This window comes from Dama dama, chromosome 33 (genome assembly GCF_033118175.1).
Source record: "Dama dama isolate Ldn47 chromosome 33, ASM3311817v1, whole genome shotgun sequence".
NCBI lineage: Eukaryota > Metazoa > Chordata > Mammalia > Artiodactyla > Cervidae > Dama > Dama dama.
In genome coordinates this window covers 39,034,272-39,058,595 of record NC_083713.1, presented here as the reverse complement: position 1 = coordinate 39,058,595, position 24,324 = coordinate 39,034,272, and the positions used below count along the sequence as shown (strand labels likewise).

Here is a 24,324-nt window from a genome sequence, read left to right as displayed (position 1 = left end):
AAAACATTTAACTATCAATTTAAATTAACAGGCTGTTCTTTGATGAAGGTACATCACTAACATTCTTTTATATGAATTAAGGGGTTTTCACGGTTAGTAATGAGTTGATTGATTTGTAATTTACATAAAGTGACATAAGTTCCTTTTATGTAGCTAATTTTCATTAGGACTAATAGCGTTTTTTGTTTTTTTTTTTTAATAGATTATTAGTGCTGTAACAGTGGTTGTAGTCTAACAGTGTAAATCTCAAGAGTCTTGGATTGTAGGTTTAATTCAGTTTATCTTGCTTGTTTATCACATTTAAGTTTATTGCATTATTGACTGAAAACCTGATTCAGTCACATGCGATTTGCAAAAATCTAATGTTTTGGTAACTGACTCTAAAGAGAATCCTTTAGTGGAAATGTTTATTTATGTCTTAATATTTATATATTATATATATCATGCAATACACTCTATTAACAGAAGTCATTTAGAAGCATTGCTGCATAGTAATAAGCATTTTATACAAATGAAATAAGGTAATTTCTCTAGAATGCCCATATCTACTGCCAGCTTGCTAATGTTATATGTATTGTTTATTTAGACTTATTTTAAATGTTGTTTTGACCATGTATTTGTTTTACTCTGTTGCTAGGCAAGAGTATTCTTGCCAGAATCACATGGTTTTCATTCTGCTGGAAATGTAGGTTAAATGGTTGTGGCTTTTGTTTTGATATTTATTTATTTGGTTGTGTCAGGTCTTAGTTGCAACATGCAGGATGTTCGTTGTATCATGTGGGATCTTGTGGCACACAGATTCTCTAGTTGTGCTAGACGGGTTCAGTAGTTGTGGCTAGTAGGCTTAGTTGCTCCGGGGCATGTGGGATCTTTGTTCCCTGACCAGGGATTGGACTCACATCCCCTGCATTGCAAGGCGGATTCTTATCCACTGGATCACCAGGGCAGTCCCTCATTGTGACTTATTAAGAGCACAGAATTGGGGGTTTTTCAGTACAGTCTTGAGGAAATTTTGTCTGCTGATCTGTGTCTGGTTTTTCATGATTAGTGAGGAACACAGACTGTAAAACAAGATTAAAAATCTTGACTAAGTTTAGAAAATTTATTGACATCCCTTTAAAATACTATTTCCAGAGTTTTCAGCTTATTCCTAACTAGATTATTCCGAAAGTCTAAATTTTCATTGTGGGAGTTAAATAAATGCAAACATTAAAAAAAAAAAGTAAATGTTTTATTGACTCAATAAGATTAATTAGTTTTGAAAATTTGGGGGTTTTCCTTAATGTTTTTCAGTTATTTAAGTGGCTTTTAGCCTTTTTTTCCTAGTGGGTTGCATTAACATTTCCAGATTGCTTTACTGTTTTATTTTTTATTTAGAAACTGAAATTGCTGTGTTCTGAGTAAAGTAGTTTTCTGTTTTTCTCTTATGTGAAGTGATAATAAGGGTGATTTTCTCATACAGTTACTGTTTCAATTGGAAGAAGTACTGCATGTAAAGCACTAAAAACAACAGTGCTTGGAACCTAGGAAGAGTTCAGATGTTAACTGGTTATAACGGTTGTTACTGCTGCTGTTACCATTTCCTGACTTTGCCATTGGTTTAAATGGATGATAAATATCCTTAGGGGACAGTAAAATATCAGACTATATATCATGATTTTTCAACAGGATGTGTATTTAATAATGGAAGAGACCTCTGACTATTAAAGGGAACTTTTTTGGTTAATTGTTGGTATTTTCTGACTCAAAACTGTCTGCAACATAACACTCCCCTTCTTTATTGCACTTAATGAACCTGAAGCTTTAGAAAGGAGGGTCAGGTGACAGGGCATAGTAGATCATTTATGTTATGGATCAAATGATGTGAAAATACCTTACTTGTACAGTGTTTGGCACATTGCAGAACATTTTTCATTTTTAATCTTAAATACACAAGGACAGACGCTTGTGTCACTTTTTAAATAAAGATCTGAGATCGGGATAAATATGTGGCTTCTCCCAGCCACACAGTTGGTGTACAGTGTACCTGAGCTGAATAATCTAAGACTTCTGGGTGGCATTGTGTCTTTGGGAAATGTAGGTTCTAAGTTCCAAACAGTTGATTTTCTAAATATCTTTTAGTTCTTGTCCATTTTTAAGCTGGGCTGTCTCTGTTATTAACCTTATTGATATTTCTGCTACTCCATCTTTAAATTTTTGTTACAATTTGAATGGTGCAGAACTATGATCATCTTATCTCTTTGGTAACAGTAAGTAGGATTTTGTATGTTTTTGGAAAGAAAATTTAATTTACATGATGGTTAAAAATGAAAATTTGGGAGTATTCTGTGAATATGTAATTATTTTTATTACTTTTATTTATTTCTCTAAGCAACCTCTTATCCCACTTTTTGCTTTGTGGAGAGATTGCTTTTTTAATATGAAATAATAAAAGAGGCTTTTTATGGAAGTTCTAGGTTAGTTTTTAGTTTATATATTAACTGTTACAAAGCTCAGTACAATGGCATATTTTGCATAGTCTATATTTTCAACAGTTAAAATAACCAATTGTCATTAACCTTTTTCTTTTTTTGTTTTGGTTTGTTTATCTGGTACACAGTTTCCAAGGAAATACATACATACAAAACATACACACAATCAGATAAGAAAATGAAAATAGTTTTAAATGCAATCAGGAAAATACAGATAAAATACTGAGAGTGGGTCAGAGTTAACTGTTAGATTTGTAAGCCCTTGCAGTATTCTAAAGTTAATCTTGGGCCCTTGTTTGGGTGTCAGGGAGATCATAAGGAAACACAATCAGGTCTATAAAGCGTTTTGTTCATATGGAAAAGGAAGCAGTGCTTGGCAGTTTAGTTTATAAAGGGGAACGGTGAGTCATAGAGAAGACTGTATAAAGAAGAAGTCAAAGTTTTTAGTTGTTGCTTATGATACGGAAAATATTCAGGGAAGGAACTGTCAATCATCTCAGTCAACGTATTGATTCATGGAAATAAGGAACCAAGGAAGAGCATTTTATTCTGGACTTGTACTTTTTTTTTTTTTCCATTTATTTTTATTGGAGGCTAATTACTTTACAATGTTGTAGTGGTTTTTGTCATGCAATGACATGAATCAGCCATGGATTTACATCCCCATCCCCATCCCCCCTCCCACTGGACTTGTACTTTCACTACTGTGCATTACATTATTTCCCATGATTAAGCATTGTCTGGTAGATAACATTCATTTAAATAATAGTTTTATTGAGATATAAATCAGATAGCATACGACTTACCCACTTAAAGTGTACAATTCAGTGATTTTTAGTGTATTCACAAATAATTTCTCCCATTCTGTAAGTTATCTTTTCATGCTCTTCATCCACTTCTTAATTTCATATGAATGTTCTTAGTCTCTTGAGGTAATGACTGCAAAAAAATTAATTGGACATAACATAAAAAACTTTAGTGAGTCAAGAAATGCCATATTTCATGCAAAGATGGACAAAAATGTTTCATGCAAACATTTCATGAAAAGATGGGGTCAATAAAGGACAGAAATAGTATGGACCTAACAGAAGCAGAAGATATTACGAAGAGGTGGCAAGAATACACAAGAACTGTACAAAAAAGATGTTTACGACCCAGATAACCACGATGGTGAGATCACTCACCTAGAGCCAGACATCCTGGAATGTGAAGTCAAGTAGGCCTTAGGAAGCAACACTACTAACAAAGCTAGTGGAGGTGATGGAATTCCAGTTGAGCTATTTCGAATCCTAAAAGATGATGCTGTGAAAGTGCTGCACTCAGTATGTCATCAAATTTGGAAAACTCAGCAGTGGCCACAGGACTGGAAAAGGTCAGTTTTCATTCCAGTCCCAAAGAAAGGCAATGCCAAAGAATGCTCAAACTACAGCACAGTTGCAGTCATCTCACACGCTAGTAAAGTGATGCTTAAAATTCTCCAAGCTAGGCTTCACTAGTACGTGAACCGTGAACTTCCAGATGTTCAAACTGGTTTTAGAAAAGGCAGAGGAACCAGAGATCAAATTGCCAACATCCGCTGGGTCATCAAAAAAAGCAAGAGAGTTCCAGAAAAATATCTACTTCTACTTTATGAACTATGTCAAAACCTTTGACTGTGTGGATCACAAAAACTTGAAAATTCTGAAAGAGATGGGAACACCAGACCACCTGACCTGCCTCAGGAAGCAACAGTTAGAACTGGACATGGAACAACAGACTGGTTCCAAATAGGTAAAGGCGTACGTCAAGGCTGCATATTGTCACCCTGCTTACTTAACTTATATGCAGAGTACATCATGAGAAACCCTGGGCTAGAGGAAGCACAAGCTGGAATCAAGATTGCCAGGAGAAATATCAATAACCCCAGATATGCAGATGACACCACCCTTATGACAGAAGGTGAAGAAGAGCTAAAGAGCCTCTTGATGAAAGTGAAAGAGGAGAGTGAAAAAGTTGGCTTAAAGCTCAACATTCAGAAAACTAAGATCATGGCATCCGGTCCCATCACTTCATGGCAAATAGATGGGGAAACAGTGTCAGACTTTATTTTTCTGGGCTCCAAAGACACTGCATATGGTGACTGCAGCCATGAAATTAGAAGACGCTTGCTCCTTGGAAGGAAAGTTATGATCAGCCTAGACAGCATATTAAAAAGCAGAGACATAACTTTGTCAACAAAGGTCCATCTAGTCAAGGCTATGGTGTTTCCTGTGGTCATGTATGGATGTGAGAGTTGGACTATAAAGAAAGCTGCCTGCAGAAGAATTGATGCTTTTAAACTGTGGTGTTGGAGAAGACTCTTGAGAGTTCCTTGGACTCCAAGGAGATCCAAGATCCAGTCCAGCCTAAAGGAGATCAGTCCTGGGTGTTCATTGGAAGGACTGATGTTGAAGCTGAAACTCCAATACTTTAGCCACCTGATGTGAAGAGCTGACTCATTTGGAAAGACCCTGATGCTGGAAAAGATTGAAGGCAGAAGGAGAAGGGGACAACAAAGAATGAGATGGTTGAAGGGCATTACTGACTCAATGGACATGGGTTTGGGTGGACTCCGGGAGTTGGTGATGGAAAGGGAGGCCTGGTTTGCTGCGGTTGATGGGGTCACAAAAAGAGTCGGAGATGACTGAGCGACTGAACTGAACTGAAATGCCATATATACGTATGCTTAATCACTCAGCTCTGTCTTTGGGACCCTATGGACTGCAGCCCACCAGGCTCCTTGACCCATGGGGATTCTCCAGGCAAGAATACTGCAGTGGGTTGCCATGTCCTCTTCCAGGGCATCTTCCCAACCCAGGGATGGAACCCAGGTCTCTTGTACTGCAGGCAGATTCTTTACCGTCTGAGCCACCAGGGAAGCCCAAGAGCACTGGCTGGAAGGTCCCCTTCTCCAGGGGGACCTTCCTGACCTGGAAATCTAACCGAGTTCTGCATTGCAGGTGGATTCTTTACCAGCTGAGCTACTAGGGAAGCCCATAACAGTGCCATGAAGAGTGTGAAAAGACAACTCACAAAATGGCAGAAATTATTTGTAAACCATATGCCATATGAGAAGGAACTTGTAACCAGATTATATAAAGAACTCTTAGGTTGTAACAAAAAACAACTCAGTTTAAAATGAGCAAAGCAACTGAACAGACATTTTTTGAAAGATGTATAAATGGCCAACAAATACATAAATAGATGCTCAACATCATTAGCCATTATGAAGTGCAAATGTACACTTAATGAGACACCACTTCATACCCACTAGAATGGCTAAAATAAAACAGGTGAGACAAGACAAAGAGTTGACAGTGTTGTAGAGAAATTTGAACCTTCAGCTGTTTGTAAAGCCTCCTCAGACAACCACTTTGCCTTGCATTTCATTTCCTTTGGGATTGTTTTGGTCACTGACTCCTGTACAGTGTTACAAACCTCTGTACATAGTTTTTCAGGCACTCTAACAGATATAATCCCTTCAATCTATTTGTCACCTCTACTGTATCATAAGGGGTTTGACCTAGGTCATATCTGAATGGCCTTGACTAGTGGTTTTCCCTACTTTCTTTAAGTCTGAATTTTGCAGTAAGGAACTGATGATCTGAGCCAGTCTGTTCCAGGTCTTATTTTTCCTACTGTACAGAACTTCTCCATCTTTGGCCACAAAGAGTATAAACAGTCTGATTTTGATATTGACTGTTTGATGATGTCCATGTATAGAGTTGTCTCTTGTGTTATCAGAAAAGGATGTTTGCTATGCCCGGTGTGTTCATGTTTTAGGAGCATATAAAATGCCCATTTAAAAAGATTGGGGATGAGGTTAAGTAATACTTGCTATTTTAGATTTACAGAAATAGAAGAGTCAGAAATAGAAGTTCTTTCTAAATTTTAAATTAAAACTTGAAAAATATTTTTGATCTTTGAAATTCAAAGGTCTTAAAACCTTTGGCCTGCAGGATTAGGTCCCTGATAGATAGATGATGGTGGCTCATAACATGGTTTTATTTTGAAATATTTAATGAATTTCATTTCATGTGCTATTCAGTTTATTGATTGCGTCTCTGTGGACGACTTGGTAGAGAAGGCTTGTGAGACCAAGTTTGTGCTAAGCTAATTGCAGCCATGAAATTAAAAGATGCTTACTCCTTGAAAAGAAAGTTACGACCAACCTGGATAGCATATTTAAAAGCAGAAACATTACTTTGCCAACAAAGGTCCATCTAGTCAAGGCTATGGTTTTTCCAGTGGTGGTCATGTATGGATGTGAGAGTTGGACGGTGAAGAAAGTTGAGCGCCGAATTGATGCTTTTGAACTGTGATGTTGGAGAAGACTCTTGAGAGTCCCTTGGACTGCAAGGAGATCCAACCAGTCCATCCTAAAGGAGATCAGTCCTGGGTGTTCGTTGGAAGGACTGATGTTGAAGCTGAAACTCCAGTACTTTGGCCACCTCATGCGAAGAGTTGACTCTTTGGAAAAGACCCTTATGCTGGGAGGGATTGGGGGCAGGAGGAGAAGGGGACGACAGAGGACGAGATAGTTGAATGGCATCACTAACTCCAAGGACAGGGGTTTGAGTAAACTCCGGGAGTTGGTGATGGACAGGGAGGCCTGGCGTGCTATGATTGATGAGGTCGCAAAGAGTCGGGCACGACTGAGCGACTGAACTGAACTGAACTGAACTGAAGGAGTCCTACATTTAATTAACAAAATATTCTCTGGGCAAGAGTTAGAAGAAATCCTGATCTGCCCATTAATACTTTTTCAGTTTTGTATGTTATGCTTTTCCATATATGTGCTCTCACATCCATACATGAGTTATAATGGACTAATACTGTTTCCTGTATACATGCAGTATACTTCTCATAATTGAAAGATAATAGAACATCAAGTAAGTAGTGATGCTTTAGAAGAATTCCCATGGTAGAATAGTTAAGACATCTTCTTATCTTTTTGTGTTATCTACCTATAATCTCCTTCCTCATTTGCCTTTCAGTGAACTCCAATTATCACCTTCTACTTGTTCTCCCCATTCCTTAGACATAGTTAAGTTTTTCTTTTCTGTAGAACTTTCAACATACTTCCTCTTATAGTACTTACTCATGTGATAACTATTTGTTTATCTGTACTCTTAAACTGTTTGAGCATGTTGTTTGGGTACTTATGTTTGAATATAATGTTAATATAGACTGAATTTATGGCCCATGATAACATTCCAGTTTTAACTTTCTCTTGTGGAGAAATATATGATCTTTGTGTATGTATGTGTATTTGTACATTGTAAAATTTTTGTGTTATTTCACTCTGTTGTACATGTAATTATATGTTTAAAGAGAAAACTTTGAGTAAGAGTTTTAAAATACGTAATTTTAGCTGTTTCTTTGATGAAGAAATCCCATATTTTAGTTTTTTTGTTGTTGTTGTTAGTACCATGTATATTGTTGTATGACTATTCCTGAGAATGGGCATAAGATCCAGATGTGTTTTTGATTACTTGAAAATCTTTTTCTTACAGTAGAGTACTCACAGTCACTTAGTGCCTTTCTTGGTGATGAAGAAGCAAGGTTCCTCAATGGGTTAATATTAAACCTGGAGAACAAAATAGTTACTATCATATTAAGTTTTACTCTTCCCTGTTTCCTAGCCTAGTGTCTATATTCAGTTACAAAGAAGACATACCTGAATCAAATTGGCTGTCTAGCAAAACAAGTTACCATGTAGAGGGACAAGTGGTAGAAGACAGCAGAACCTGCCTGGTAGAGAATTTGTGCTTGGTGAAGAATGAGTGATTCTCAGCAGTTTATTAGAACACTGTCGATTAAATTTGGTATTTCAAGTTAATATTTAAAAATTGCAAGTGTTTTGTTCCTTTGTAAAATTTCATTTTAACTTACAGTCTGCATCAGCAGCCGCATCACCATTTCAACCTACCTGGTATAGTGAGTCTGAGATAACTCAGGGAGCACGCTCAAGATCACAAAACCAGCAACGGGATCATGATTCAAAAAGACCTAAACTTTCTTGTACAAACTGTACATCTACCTCAACTGGAAGAAGTGTTGGACATGGTTTAAATGCAGTATCAGGTAATAATTAAATTTATGTACATATAGTCACTATATGTGTATTTTCGACAAAAGCCCTTTTCCCAAGCTGTTCTGTTTTAAGCAAGTAGATTGCATGTGAGCCTGAGTCAGAAATGAGTGGAACTTCCAAAATCTTAACTTAGGTTAGTGCTGGGACTGAAATTAACTCTTCATCTTGGATTTTTGTTCTAAATTTGGTTAAAATGTCTTACACAAATGGGATATTAACATAATTTATTTAATTAGAATAGCTGATAGGTTATAGTAGCAAAGTTTGTAAAACTGACCTGTCTTCTGCTCATTATTATAGGAGATAAAGTTTTAAATTGTTACTGGGAAAGCCAGATTTACAGATAACATGTTTAAAATGTTTCCTTAGCGTATTTGTAAATAATACACATTGTGCTATGTGACTCTTTAAGAAAATGTAGAAATTCTTCAGTTGAAAAATTGTTGGTGGTATTCTATTGGGAGTTCTCTACAAGGAATTGGGAAGCTATGATTCTAGTCTTCTAATTGTGTAACATTGGACAAATCACTGAATCAATTTGGTATGAAAGACTTAGGCATAAAATAATTGAATTAGCGTAAGCGATTCCTTTCTATTTTGTTAGGTAGGACCACCATGGGAAAGACACTGGCCGTTTGAAAGATATTAAGAGTAATGTGATGGGTAAGAGCAGACTGACCTTAACTTTGTAGACAGATATCATTATGTAGTGATACTTTTGTTCTCTTCTGCTCTGTGAAGGCATAATATTAACCCCGGGCCTTTTCCCTTAATGAAGGGAAATTATTTAAGGAGTTTAGGACTAGGAGAGGAAGACCCAGAATTTCAAGATAAACAGTAAAGGGGGGTAAGTTTTGAGACTTAATTTTTAATTTCTTCTTAAATTATATCTGACAAAATTTAGATTATAATGGGAATGATACATTAATTCTTAGCATAAGGATGAATGAAGTATGGCAGCAATAATAGTTCTGACAAAATAATGTAACTTGCCGTATAACCTCTTTCTTTTCAAGATGGCTTTGATTTTGGCTGTTCTCATCACTTTTGCTGTAATCATTTTTACATCATGTGTATATTGTGTATTCAGGTATTTTAGGGAGTGACTGAGATATTGGCATCCTAGATGAGGGGTGGATTTCAGTATTAGAGAATAACATGTTTGAGTAGAAGATAATTTTATGAGTGATTAGTTCATTAGTGGATTTTGCTTTTGATTGCAACTGTATAACTGGATTCCTATGCTGCGTGCATGCCTGGTCACTTCAGTTGTGTCTGACTCTTTGCAGCCCCATAGACTGTACCCCGCTAGACTCCTCTGTCCATGGGATTCTCCAGGCAAACATAGTGGAGTGGCTTGCCATGCCCTCCTCCAGGGGTCTTCCTGACCCAGGGATTGAACCCACATCTCTTAAGTCTCCTGCATTGGCAGGCAGTTTCTTTACCACTAGCACCACCAGTAAACCATAATTATCTCTGTGTAGTATTGAAGGTTTGTTGTCATCAGAAACCTTGAAAGCTTTCTCTGAATTAAAACTTCTTCAATTATTTTAAGATTCTACTTGGAGGCATAGTCAAGTTCCCAGATCTTCATCAGTGGTACTTGGATCATTTGGAACTGACTTGATGAGAGAGAGGAGAACAGATTCCTCCATTAATAGTCTTGCAGATTATAGTCACCGAAGTGATGATTTCACAACTTCATCATGTATGTATAAGCTATATTGTTATGCATAATTTATCTAATAATGTTACATTTTCTTTGTATCATTAAAATCACAGTACAGAGGAATAAATGAAATAAATACTATGAAGATTTAGAATATAGGATAGCTTGATATATATTCTAGGACTTTGTTGTTTTACTGTAAAAATGGTAACCAATTTAAAATATTTAGACACAAGTATCCAAATTCTGTTTGCTTATAATTTTTCCACTCTTGAATATATGTTTTATACATACTTGATAATGCTTATATGCTGCAATATAATTTGCCTTATGAATTAAGTAAAACGTGAAATTATCATTTTAAGACATAATTTAGAATTCCTTTAGTTTAGCATGAGTTTGTTTTTGTTTTCATTTAGTTGAAATAAAGACCCACACTGTTTCTGTCAGTGTGTGTAAGCCTAAATTTAAAAAAAAAATAGAAGTCCAGTGAGTTATCCATTATGCAGTGAAGCCACCTGAAAAAAATTAATGCAATTAAATAAATAAAAATAAAACAATAATAGTAAATAACTGAAGATAAAAGATAATAACTGAAGTTGACAGTCACGGCAGACAAAAGTGGAATTTGATTTACAGAGAAGACTATACATTTCTATTGGAAGGTTTAACTAGATTTGTTAAATGATCTTACTAGGGCAGTTTGTTGCTTTATTTAAGACAAATGAAAGCGTATCTTCATTTGCTTGACTTCGGATGGAGAAGGTTTAGTAAACAGTGTCAGTAGCTTCTAGGTTTGGGGAGTATAAGTATATGGAATAGTCCCTAATTAGTCCCTAATAGTTGATTCTTCCATGAGGTACCATGTGTTAGCACAGTAACAATCTAGTTCTTAAAGTAGATATATGGATGAATATTTTTTATAAAGGAATGCTGTGATATTTCTCATTCCACTTGAAGGTTAGAATCATCAGCAACGTATTGTTAAAATTACAGATGCCAGAGCTCTATTCTGACTCAGAGTTCCTGACCAGTATTTTTTTTAAAAAAAAAAACATGGTTGATGAGTAATCGGGGATCAGAATCCCTGTTTTTAACTTGAAAGAAGAGGCCAAAGGTTGGAGGAAGTTTGAACTGTTAGCCTGGTTTGCCATAAAATTATAAGAATGATAGTATTTACATGAAATAAATTTGTACTTATTGCAGAGTGAGAAAAATTTCCAAAACACCATCTCCCTATGAGAATTTTGCTTTTACTTGTTATGAGTCATTTACATTGAGTTTTTGACCGATTTAAAATTCCTTATCCATTTAGATGTTAGGTATTCTTCTCCCATATCAATTTTTATTCAGTATATTCAACTATTATAGCTTCATCCAGGTTGGTAGATTGATGTTTACCTCTTATAAAGCTATAGTGCATTTCTGTTTTTAAAAATTTGTAATGATGACTTCATTCAGCAGCACTAGATTTTACCAACAGTGTAGACAGATAGTTAAATATGTTAATTTTTTTCTGTAGTAGTAGTTAGGCTGTGTAATTATAATATGCTAGTGATCAGTTTGAATCTAGGGGTTAATTTTGGCATTAATTAGTGGTTAATAGACTTAAATTTAATAATGCACCAATAATTCATGTAATTGGCTATCTTTTCCTTTTTTAAAAAATAGATGTTCAAGACAGAGTTCCTTCTTCATATTCACAAGGAGCAAGACCAAAAGAGAACTCATTAAGCACTTTACAATTGAGTACATCATCTACTAACCACCAAATGCCTTCTGAACATCAAACCATACCATGTTCTAGGGACTCTGGTAGAAATTCTTTAAGATCAAATTTTTCTCCAAGAGAATTAGAATCTCCCCAAAGCAGTACGCAGCCTGGATTTGCTTATACTTCAAATAGAGGTGAAACCTCAACTATAGGCAGTTCAGATAGGATTAACTCATCTCACAGATCATTTCAAGAATCTGACAACGAAGGTAGACGCACAACAAGGAGATTGCTGTCACGTATAGCTTCTAGTATGTCATCTACGTTTTTTTCACGAAGGTCTAATCAAGATTCCTTGAATACAAGGTCGTTGAGTTCTGAAAATTCTTATGTTTCTCCAAGAATCTTGACAGGTTCTCAGTCTCGTGGTAATGCAGCATCAGCTTCTGATAGTCCTGATAATAGGGCATCCGAAGCGTCTCAGGGATTTCGATTTCTTCGGCGAAGATGGGGTTTGTCATCTCTTAGCCAAAATCATAACTCTGAGCCAGATTCCCAGAATTTTAACCAAGAATCTGAAGGTAGAAATACAGGACCATGGTTATCTTCCTCACTTAGAAATAGATGCACACCTTTGTTCTCTAGAAGGAGGCGAGAGGGACGAGATGAATCTTCAAGGATGTCTACCTCTGATATACCATCTAGATCTCATCATCTTTTTAGAAGAGAATCAAATGAAGTGGTTCACCTTGAAGCGCAGAGTGATCCCCTTGGGGCTAGTGCCAACAGACCACAAGCATCTGCAGCACCCAGCAGTGTTGGTACAGGTGACTCCCCATCAGATTCAATTCGTAGCGGACGAAGTACAGGAATAACAGGGATCCTTCCTGGTTCCTTATTCCGATTTGCAGTGCCCCCAGCACTTGGAAATAATTTGACTGACAATGTTATGATCACTGTAGATATTATTCCTTCAGGGTGGAGTTCATCTGATGGAAAAAATGATAAAACTAAAAATGTACCTTCGAGAGACCCGGAAAGACTACAGAAAATAAAAGAGAGGTAAGTTTGAATACATGTCTTAAGCCTGTAAAGCAGGAACAGATTAGAGAAAGAACTGTTTGTTTCTAAAATGGTTTCTCATAAGAATGATGTCTGAAATTTTCTTCCTTTAAAATTTACACCCAGTAAGATGTTAGTATCTTGCTCAGAGGTAAAATGGATGAGAGTTAATATTAGAGGTAGGTACGGGGGGCGCAGATTGCATCGAGAAATAATCTAAAGGTTGTTTTTAACCAGCTTTGGACACAGATACATATGGAGACAAAAAGCCTTAATCTCTTACCCTTTTTCTTGGTAGGCTAGTGCTACATGGAATTGGTAAGTTGGCCCAAGTGATAATGTGTATCAAGACAATATTTCACCCTTTAATAAGATCATTTATTTACCATTTATTTATATTTCTGATTTCAAATCTTTTTTGGGATGAGGTAAAATCATAGATTTTTTAAAGTCTAAATGTATGCTGAATTACTGTGACCGACAGAAATGTCAGTTTAAATTCAGGAATTAGAATCTTTTATTCATATGAAATCTTTTATAGAGTTTAGATTGCTTAAAAATCTCTGGAGAAGGATGAAAGATCAGAGATTTTCAGTCCAACTTAATTATTTTGTTGTGTTAGTATTGTTGCTTAGTTTTTCCATCTATTAAAATTACTTTTATGATGAAATGGGATAGGATAGTGCACATAAAATATACTTGTAAGAAGAAAAGACTTATGTAATGCTAAGGTCGTTGGGTGTTTTTGGTTTTTGTTTTTTCTTGTTTATAAAGGCCCCAGTAATGAAATTGTTAGGGAACATAGTTGTTACTATCATTTTAGATTTTTTTTGGTTTTTAACAAGAAATAATTCAAATCTTACTCTGGGTAATAAAGGGAGCTTCATATGCTTTCTAAGATAGTGAACATAGACTAATATGTTTCCACTTTTCCTTAAAAAAAAACAAATTGTACCATGTGATGATTCTCTTAAAATTTGCTTTTTCTCCTTTCATGGAGAAGAATTTACTCTGCTGTGGTAGTGTTAGGTTTAAGATTATAGGAGCAGCCTCTATTTGCGAAGTGTCTACTGAGTAATCTAGTAAGTAATTACTATATTTCTTGTGCTCAAAGTGAGATTAATTTGAGTGCAGTAGTGTAAGTAGGCAAAGCATTAGTTTACTGATTTCCAAAGAGTAGCCGATTAAGCCAGCACTGCCCTGTCTGGTTAGCTAGTTCAAAAGCACATTTGTATGGGTATTTTGACAGGGAGTTTATATGTGTGTGTGTTCCTTTATTATGTTTTTCATTTATATGTGAGGATTATAAGATACTTTACAATTAAATGAATAAAAGTGTAAAAAAATGGACTCTCCCAAAGTTAAAAACTCTGAGCCAAAGGAAGTCACATCTAAAGGTAAAACATAAAGATGAATGTTCGGGGGGCTTCCCTGGTGACTCAGTGGTAAAGAGTCTGCCTGCCAGTGCAGTAGGCACAGATTGGATCCCTGGTCCAGGAAAACCCCACATGCCACAGAGCAGCTAAGCCCATGCGCCATTAACTACTGAGCCTGTGTTCTAGAGTCCAGGAGCCGCAGCTGCTGGAGCCTGCATGCCCAGACCATGTGCTCTGCCACAAGAGAAGCCTCCTCAATGAGCAGTCTGCACACCACAGCCAGAGAGTAGCTCCCACTCACGGCAACTAGAGAAAAGCCCATGCAGCCAGAAATAAGTAAATAATGCCTGTTTAGAAAAAACAAAGATTCATTGAGGTTATATCTCTGGTTAAGCCTAGGTATGGAAGTCACCTCAAAGTACATCTGTTTCTCTTTCCACAAATCTTTTGCTAAACTCATTTGGAACCCATATAATCCAGGTTGTATTTCAATTAAAGTTTAGCATTCCGTATCATCAACTCATTGAGTACCCTTTTTGTGTCAGCAGTGGACTAAGGTGACAGATTTTAACCAAAATAATTACTTGTTCTATAATGATCATTTCTGCATTTAAATAAGCAGTACATGTTGGCCTGTGAAATAGAGGATGTGGGTTAATGGGAACTGCTCCACACTTTAAAATCCTAACCTTAAAGAAATGAGGATGATTTACTAACATTACTGGGGGTGGGGAAAATTAGAAATTTTAAAATCTATTGTTTTGATTTTATTATGATTTAATACAAAAGTTTATCAGTTTAAACATAATGTGATTCTACTAACATGTAAATTGAAAAATCACAAGTCAATATTTAATTAATCAAAGTTGTCTTAAAAGTTTTGAGGGGACAAAAGTAATGGGTATATATGTGCATTATCTTTATACTACTGGAATTGAAGTAGTCTGTGATATTGCAGAAATTTAAATCTTAACGAAACTTATAAATTATGAAAGCTGTGGAACTTAAGCTGTGGTACCAAGGACACAATTACTTAAAATTGTTTGAAGATAAGTAATAGGGTAGCCTATTTGATTTATTTTTAAAATATTAAATTTTTTACTCTTGTTGAAAGTATTTTTCTTGATAGTTGTTATTTATTATTGTTATTGTTTGCCTTTTTTCTATCCAGAGAGACCATGATATATTTTAGGATTATATATTACTAGAAATGACCAACCAGGAATGAGTTTTGATAGCTCTGTTTAGGAAATATACCTTCTTTTCCAGCCTCCTTTTAGAGGACTCTGAAGAAGAAGAAGGTGATTTATGTAGAATTTGTCAGATGGCAGCTGCATCATCCTCTAACTTGCTGATAGAGCCGTGCAAGTGCACAGGAAGTTTACAGTATGTCCACCAAGAGTGTATGAAGAAGTGGTTACAGGCCAAAATTAACTCTGGTAAGATTTACCCGTTTGTGTATTTTGTTTTCACAGTTTTTTCTGAGAAATGCATGCATGTATGCATTTCAGTTAACAATTCTGATTATAATTTATTCAAATTTATACTCTTATCAAAAGTGTCATTTTGTGAAGCATAAGCATTAAAGCATTAGTTTTGCTTCATAAATTTAATGCATAGTAGTGTTATATTTCATTTACTGAATATAATCTATTTACTTTTATATGTGTATAGTTCAACTGTGATTTGTTATTGCTGGTGACCCTTATGTCATGTAAGATGCTTTTGAATCAAAGAAATACTGTTACTATTTAGCAGCTATGTGTCCTTGAGAAAGATTTATTTTCTCTAATGTTATTATGCAGCAGTAGGATTACTATAGGGAGTCTTTGTTTATTAAGTGCTGTTACAGAGCCAGGCATCGTTCTGGATACGGGATATAGAGAACAAGTCAGACAAGGCAACTTGCTCCCGTGGTGGTGGTATTATTTGTTAAAGGAATGTCTTGTTGAGATGCTGCTGCTGCTAAGTCGTTTGAGTTTTGTCCGACCCTGTGCGACCCCGTAGACGGCAGCCCACCAGGCTCCCCCATCCCTGGAATTCTCCAGGCAAGAACACTATAAAGTGGGTTGCCATTTCCTTCTCCAATCTTGTTGAGATGAGGGCATTTTAAACTTGAACGAAGAGGAACTAGCTATTTTAGAATGAGAGGAAGAGCATCCAACACATGGAACAACTAGCACAGAGCCTTTAAGGTGGGAATGACTTAGGTGTGTTTGAGGAACTGAATGAAGGCCAAGTGTGGCTGGAGTGTAACTTGTGGGAAAGGACAGGGGTGATAAAGTTGAGATATGAGAGGTGAGCAAAGGCTTGCTCATTTAGGACTTTGAAAGCTAATGTCAGAAGCTTAGATTTTTATAAGTGTTATATGAAGCCACTGAAGGTCAGGGGAGTGAAATGATCTTATTTCTATTTTGGCTGCTCTGTGAAGAGTGGATTTTATTGGGACAAGTAGAAGCAGGGAGCTATTGTGACCAACTAGGAATTTATTGTACTAGAGGTGGTGGTGGTGGTGGTAGAAATAGATGATTCCAGTATGTTTTGGAAGTAGATTCTATGGGACTTGCAAATGGATTGGATGTGGTGGAGTGAAGAAGAAAGAACAATTAGAGAAGTAACTTTTTGCCTTGATCTACTAAGTAAATGGTGGGACCATTTACTAAAATAAAGAAGACTGAGAAAAGAGTAAATTTGGGAAAGGAAACCAAGAGTTCTGTTTTTGAAATAATTGTGTATGAACTGTTTATTAGATAATGATATGGAAATGTCAGCTGGGCAGTTAGCAAGACAAGCATGATGTTTCAAGGGTTTCAGTGCTGAAAATTGCAGTTTTGGGAATCATGAGCACATAAATAGTATTTTAAGCTTTGAGAGTAAATGTCACTAGCGCAAGGGCAGATATCAAAAAAATGAACCCAAAACAGAGCTCTGAAGCACCCATACATTTAGTGGGACCAGTGAAGATTTGAGGAGCAGCCTCAGTCTGGTACAAAGAAAACTGAGAAAATGTAGTGTTGTGCAAGCCAAAAGAAGAACATGTTCTAGGAGGATGTAATCAACCCTGTCAGGTACCACAAAGAAGTCAGAACAGAGAGATAAGAACAAAGAAATGACAGCTGGAATTTAGTAGCATGGATGCCCTTGGCAGCTTCATTGCTGGCAAAGGGGATGAGGTGAGGTGTCATTGTATTACTAAATTGGGCTAAGACTAGGGAAACAGCAACATAGACAGACACCCTCTTAAAATAAACTTTACTGTCAAGATAATTGGAGATATAGGGTAGAAATTGGAGAGTTTTCTACCATCTGGTCATGGTACATGTTTTTGTTTTTTGCTTTCAAGGTAGAAAATTTGAGTACATGTTTTTAACAAGAGATACTGTGAAGAGAAAAATTTATGAAAAGAGAAGAGGATGATGGGATCCAGAGTACAGGTTGAATAGGTAGTTTTTAATAGGAAAAGGGTACTTGCTAGTGTAGATATGAATTATTTCTAACCAAAGCGTGTTGCTTTGGTGAGAAGGTGCTTAAATTCCTATATAATTGCCTGTGTTTTCTTAATAAGGGTCTTTAGCTGTTGGAAGGGATGGGTTAAGAAATTTTCATGTGTGAGGAAAAGAACATTCTAAAATGCTTTCAGGGTTTTCGGATAGTACTAGTGTCCATAAAAATCTGTGACCATGAATATGACTTAAAAGTGCAATTGGGATACATGTACATTTTTAAGAAGCAATTTTCAGATGCTTGGATACAGACAAGGATTTGAGTTCAGTGGGGTTGAGACCTTTGCCAGGCAAAAAAATGATGAAGGGAGTTAAAGTTGGATGTGGTTGTAGTGAGTCTAGAAATTAGACACGAAAGAGGGAGTAAAGACATTAGGAAGTAGATAGTGAGAAGTTGGATCTGTGTCTTTTGAATCTCATTGACATTGAAGATAATTGCCAGAGTAGGTTAGCTAGAATAGTGAAAAATTGTAGGTATACAGAAGAGATGCTTAACCTACAGATTTTAGGAGTAATGCTGTAAAGTGCAATGACAAGGTCAAGGTTAATGACCATAAAGTGGGTGGCTGAGGTGGTGACCGGTAATATTGGAAGCAAGGATGTTGAGGAAGTCAGAATCAATTGTGGTCTTTGTAGATGTGGAAATAACCAAGAAATAAGTTGTGTGAAGAAGATAGGTGCTAAAGTCATTAATTAATGAGGATGAACTTTGAGTTTCAAAACAGCAGTAGGTATCAGGGACCTCTATCTGTATTTCTTGGTCCTGAGATTCAAATGACTGTTGGGGGGAAATGATTGCAGAAGAATATTTTATCAGTCTGTGAGGCCCTGTGGTTCAGTCTTGAAGTTGAACAGGTGATTCATAAAGGAAATTGGTTAAGAAGAATTTACTTGTGTTTAGCGATGAGTACCAGGAGGACCTAGTGAAATATGACTAGTAGGGTGGGAAATTAGATCATAGCAATAAATGGACATACTTGTGTAGCAATGATGGTCTGATGATGATAGTTGGGTGACAGGCAAATAGGTTGTGAAGTACGATGGTATTAATTTCAGTGTTAATGATCTGTTGGAATTTGAGTAACCTTATTCAGACTGGAGATGATGAGTCTAGTGAAAAACTTTTCTTCCTGCAGCGAGATAGCAAAGGCCTCATTGGGGTAGGGGGTTATCTTTTTTCTAAACTAACCTGGTCCCAAACCTGTAGGATTGGCCAGTCTTACCTGTAGCAGCCTCTTTTTGACTGTGTGGTGTTATGAAAGCCTTGTGGGCTCTATTAGGCACTGCCCTGGGGTGTTATAAGTTTAAATGAATGCTCAGCATGGTTCTTGACACTTAGCAAGGGCCCAGAAATGTTAGCTATTACCAGAATGAAAAACACCTTGACTCACCTTCTATTATATTTGCAATAGGACTGTTAGTATTGTATAGATAGAAAAACAGATAATACAATATATTATTTAAGAACATTGGCTTTTGAGAGTTAGACATGCTTTAGGTTGGAATAATGACTCCCCAACACTTAACTATAGGATTTTGAGTAAGTCTCTTAACTTTGGTTCTCAATTCTGGTTGCTGATCAGAATTACCCATCTATGTTTTAAAAACAGAAATTCCTTAAGTCCAATTTCTAAACATTCTTGAATGTTAAGTAGGTCTGGGGCTGGGCCTCAGTTCCATCAAGAATCAAATTGAGGAATAGTTTGTTGTTAAGATCAAATGAGATGATGTTTATGAATAGTTTCTCACAGGATTGGGCTCACAGTAAGTAATTAAATAGGTTTTAAAGGTAATGATAAGTATTCATGGTGATGAATGTTAAGATCTCAAGAACTGAACCTTCCTGTTAAGTTTTCACAAAGCTTTCTCATTTATGTGAAGACCGCATCTGGTAGATGATTCATTCTGATAGAGATTTCGTTTAAACATTTAAGCAGCTGCTATATATAGACTGTTAAAAACTCTGAGGATGTTCAAAGATGAATAGAATAAGTTTAATATAAGCTTAGGCAAATGTAGGCAGGGCCTACTGAATGAGATGGGATATGAAGGACACCTGAGGGGTGTCCTGGATTAAAGATTGCAACGATAAATGGTTCCTCCAAGCTGCATACGGCCTTTATGGCAACTTCTTTATGTCACTTTTTCCATAGAAGAGAAACACGAAGCCTTAAGATGTGAAAGACCTTTATTAAGTTGCATCCAGTGTCCATATTTTATGATCATCATACTTTTCCTGCTTTTGATTCAAAGAATAAATATCTTAATAAGAGAAAACCTTCTGAAGTTTCACATTTTTTATATTCTCCATCGTGAGTTTAGTATATTCCAGTAATATACTATTTTTTAATGATTAAGAAAATATTATGAATGCATTTTAATTTCAACACTTTCAAGTATGCTTGACTTCTGAAAAGCAAATCGATATTATTCACATACTTGATAAATAGAAGTGTCTTTCGCAGTTTCATTCCAGCTCATCTTGAGATGACATAAACATGTTACTACCTCAAAGTAGCACTCATTCATTTTCCTTTCAGCTGTTTTTAGAAAACGCATGTAAGTTACTACTACTATTATCTTAGACTTTATGCTAAATTTTTATTAAAGAATTGTTATTAAATAACACTAATTCTCAGAGTTTATGAGCTCTACAAGACAAGAGTGACTACTTTCTTTCTTAGTGTCTAGAACTTCTAATATTTTTGGGGCACATAACAAGCACTCAACAAATGTTAAATTGAATCTAAATCTTTATTATGCATATGACTTATTCTAGTTTTTAGGACAGTTTTTCATTTTAAAATCCTGTCTAAAAATAAACACGAGGAAAAGAGCTAGATGTTTAATTAAACAAGACTGGACTTAATTGGAGCCAGAACCTTAGGAGTAACCAAATGTTGAGTGCATATAGGACAGAAGGAATTGTATTTAATTATGATAAAATATATAGAACATAAAATTTGCCCTTTTAACCATTATTTAGTGTATAATTCAGTGGCATTAAGTAGATTTAGAATATTGTGTAAGCATCACGACTGTTTATTTACAAAACTTTTATTAAGTCATCCAAAACAGAAATTCTATATCTATTAGGCACCAACACCCTTCTCACCCTCTTCCCAAGCCCCTGGTAAATTCTGGTCTCCTTTCTCTCTGAATTTGCTTATTCTACGTATTTCATATAAATGAAATCATACAATATTTGGGGACTTTTTGTATCTTATTATTATCTTATTATCTTTTGTATCTTATTATCTGTGTCTTATTTTACTTAGCAGTTGTACCACGTATCAGGACTTCAATCACTTTATGGCCGAGGGGAGCTGTTTTTATCTGAAGAAGGGTGGATCCCTTTCTTTGCCTCCTGTGTTATAGGGAAGACACATTTCTTAGACCACAGAGTCTTAGTGTATGTTATCACATCAAAGATACTGGCCTAGGTCTATGTAACTAGTTGTTTTAGATACCATGTTTTTATGGCATCTGGTCCCATCACTTCATGGCAAATAGATGAGGAAACAATGGAAACAGTGACAGACTATATTTTCTTAGAAGAAAAGTGATGACCAACCTAGACAGCATATTAAAAAGCAGAGACATTACCAACAAAGATCCATCTAGTCAAAGTTATGGTTTTTCCAGTAGTAGTGTATGGATGTGAGAGTTGGACTATAAAGAAATCTGAGTGCCCAAAAATTGATGTTTTTGAACTGTGGTGTTGGAGAAGATTCTTGAGTCCCTTGGATTGCAAGGAGACCCAACCAGTTCATCCTAAAGGAAATCAGTCCTGAATATTCATTGGAAGGACTGATGCTAAAGCTGAAATTCCAGTACTTTGGGCACCTGATGCAAAGAACTGACTCCTTGAAAAAGACCCTGATGCTGGGAAAGATTGAGAGCAGGAAAAGAAGGGGACGACAGAGGATGAAATGGTTGGATGGCATCACCAACTCAACGCACATAAGTTTGAGCAAGTTCCAGGAGTTGGAGGTGGACAGGGAAGCCTGGCGTGCTGCAGTCCATAGGGTCGCAAAGTGTCAGACACGACTGAGTGAGTGAACTGAACTCAAACCTTTATGGCATCTTGTCAGAGTACTTAAAGAGGAAGTAGGAAGTACAGATAATATTCCATTGTCAGCGTCCCACATCAAAATATATGAGTATGTGGGATAGGAAAATAAACACAAGGTGGAGGCTTAGGTTCCACAAGAATAGGACATGCACATCAGGTGTTACTAATTGCTATTTTAGGAAACGTTACTGGTTTATGATGGTAGTACAGTCTCTCTGCTATCTCTTCCTTCCTTCCTTTTAGTTTTCTATATTCTAAGCTTAAAACCCACAAGGAAAAATGTTTTGTGGAGACATAGCAAAATTAAGTTTTACTTGTGATTTTTTTTTACCAGGTTCTTCACTAGAGGCTGTAACCACCTGTGAACTCTGTAAAGAGAAGTTGCAGCTTAACCTGGAGGATTTTGATATTCATGAACTACATAGAGCTCGTGCAAATGAACAAGTTAGTATATTTTGCCTAATTTGGTAAGTGTCTATTCTGTGCTTAAAGGACAACTCTTGAAGAAAAGATTAAATCATGATCTGAAAACCTACATTAAAATAGTAACGTAATTTTCTTTTACTGCATTAAGTATTTTTCTTTACTTTCCTATAACTTTTGAAAATGAAGGGCAAAAAAAGCAAGTCACAAGTTTTAAATTATTAAGGTAAAATGTATTATATGGTTCCTAAATAAACCTGAAAATAAAGGCTTAGGAAAGTGGTCCCCAGATAGGCATCCTAATCTTAACTCCCCAGAGCTGTCTCAGTTGTGAATGCCTCAGTCCTGGAACGTGATTGAAACACCTAGCCCTGGATCTACATCCTGTTTCTTTTTTTAATGTTAGAAGTAGTTTTTTATGTGCCTGTTTGCCCCCCCCCACCCCACCCCATGTTCTGCTCTCCTAGTTCCCTCCACTGTCCTTATTGCTACCTGCAACTTTATACTGAATACTTACGAATCTTATGAAATCTTTTATTCCAAGTTCACACTGTTTATAAACCTCTTTCTTTAAGTATTTGTCATTTTAGTCTATTTATGTAATGAATAATCTCCAATCTTATTCAAAAGTTTTTCAGATATTCTCATTTCTCAGAATTTTTTGATGTGTATTGATAACTATTCTGAGAATTGACTTGGTCACTAATTTTTATTTTTTGGAGCTTTAAACTTTTAAAAAATTTTGATATGTTTAGGGAGAATGAAGAGCTCAGTATTTCCTCCCTTTCTCCCTGCCAAAGGAAAATTCTAGGGGCAAAAAGATGTTCAGGGAGATTACAGGGTTGACTCAAGAGCCATACTATCCAAGTATGCTTAGCATATTCATTATAAAAAGAGATATGATGGTGGTAGAATGTATAAATGCTTGAAAAACACTTTTTAAATAAAGGAGTAATGGACACCCCCTTTTTTTGATTGAGGTAAATTTCACATAAACATAAAAATCATAAGTGGAATCAAGCAACATAATCCTGTATGGATACCCTTTACTGTTAAAATGTAGGAATAATGAATACCCTTTGTAAAATCTGATTAAGACCACACAATAAAATATACAGATTCATGCAATTTGTATATGAGTTAAAGGATTTTCAGATCCTTTGAAGCAGATTACTTCAATCCAGGTTAAGAGTCAATTAATGCAACTCTGGGCAATTGATGCAGCACAGATGCTACTTACCCTAGTTTCTTTTCTTCTTTAATGAGCCAGTTGTCCAAAGAAAATATTTTCAGCAAGGAATTGTCTTAAATCCCCAAGGAATCTCTCTGGATAGCTGAGCATTGGTATTTTAAAGAACAAGGGAAAGAGTAGGTAAAGGTAGAATGATGGAAAAAAATTTTTTTTTAATCTTCTCAAAATGAGAGTAGGTTTCAAAGGATGGTTTTCTCCTGCTGTCCTTCCTTCTCGCTGGTACTTTGGCATTTCATTTCAACCAGGAATGTTTTCATGGTTCTCCAAGGATTGAATGGCCCACAATCTTAAATAATTTATAAGTGTGAGAAAATGTTAGGTGGAGTACAAAACAATGACAGTCTTGATTAAGCTTCCTGACTTTTAACTTCTTTGTTGTGTGTAAATCTTGGATTCTGGGGGCCTAAGAACTATCATTTTAAATAACTAGTTTAATACAGTTTATTTCCTCATCCAGTGGCTTCATTTTTTTCAAGGTGATAAATATTAAAATTAAAAAAAAATCTGGACATAAACTTCCTTTTAAGTAAAAAATAAAAGTAAGAAGTGATGGATGTAAAGACAGTTTTTAAATCAGTTTCAGATTTTTCGAATCCTCTGTGGAATATGAGAACAGGTAGTTGCTGAAGTTGGTAACTAAGAACATATTGCTCTTAACATCAGA

At 36.0% G+C, this 24,324-nt stretch overlaps 1 protein-coding gene across 4 annotated transcripts in view; it reads left to right on the top strand.

Moving 5' to 3' along the window:
• The window catches only part of MARCHF7 (membrane associated ring-CH-type finger 7), a 49,348-nt gene that overhangs the window by 18,860 nt on the left and 6,164 nt on the right, over window positions 1-24,324 (top strand). For all 4 annotated transcript variants that reach the window (XR_009691743.1, XR_009691744.1, XM_061135346.1 and 1 more), the window contains 5 exons: window positions 8,387-8,576; window positions 10,142-10,294; window positions 11,927-13,031; window positions 15,677-15,846; window positions 22,320-22,429. Coding sequence is in view for 2 of the 4 variants with exons in the window: in XM_061135346.1 (XP_060991329.1) it covers window positions 8,387-8,576; window positions 10,142-10,294; window positions 11,927-13,031; window positions 15,677-15,846; window positions 22,320-22,429 (1,728 nt within the window). In the remaining 2 variants the exon portion in view is untranslated. The remainder of the gene's footprint in view (window positions 1-8,386; window positions 8,577-10,141; window positions 10,295-11,926; window positions 13,032-15,676; window positions 15,847-22,319; window positions 22,430-24,324) is intronic.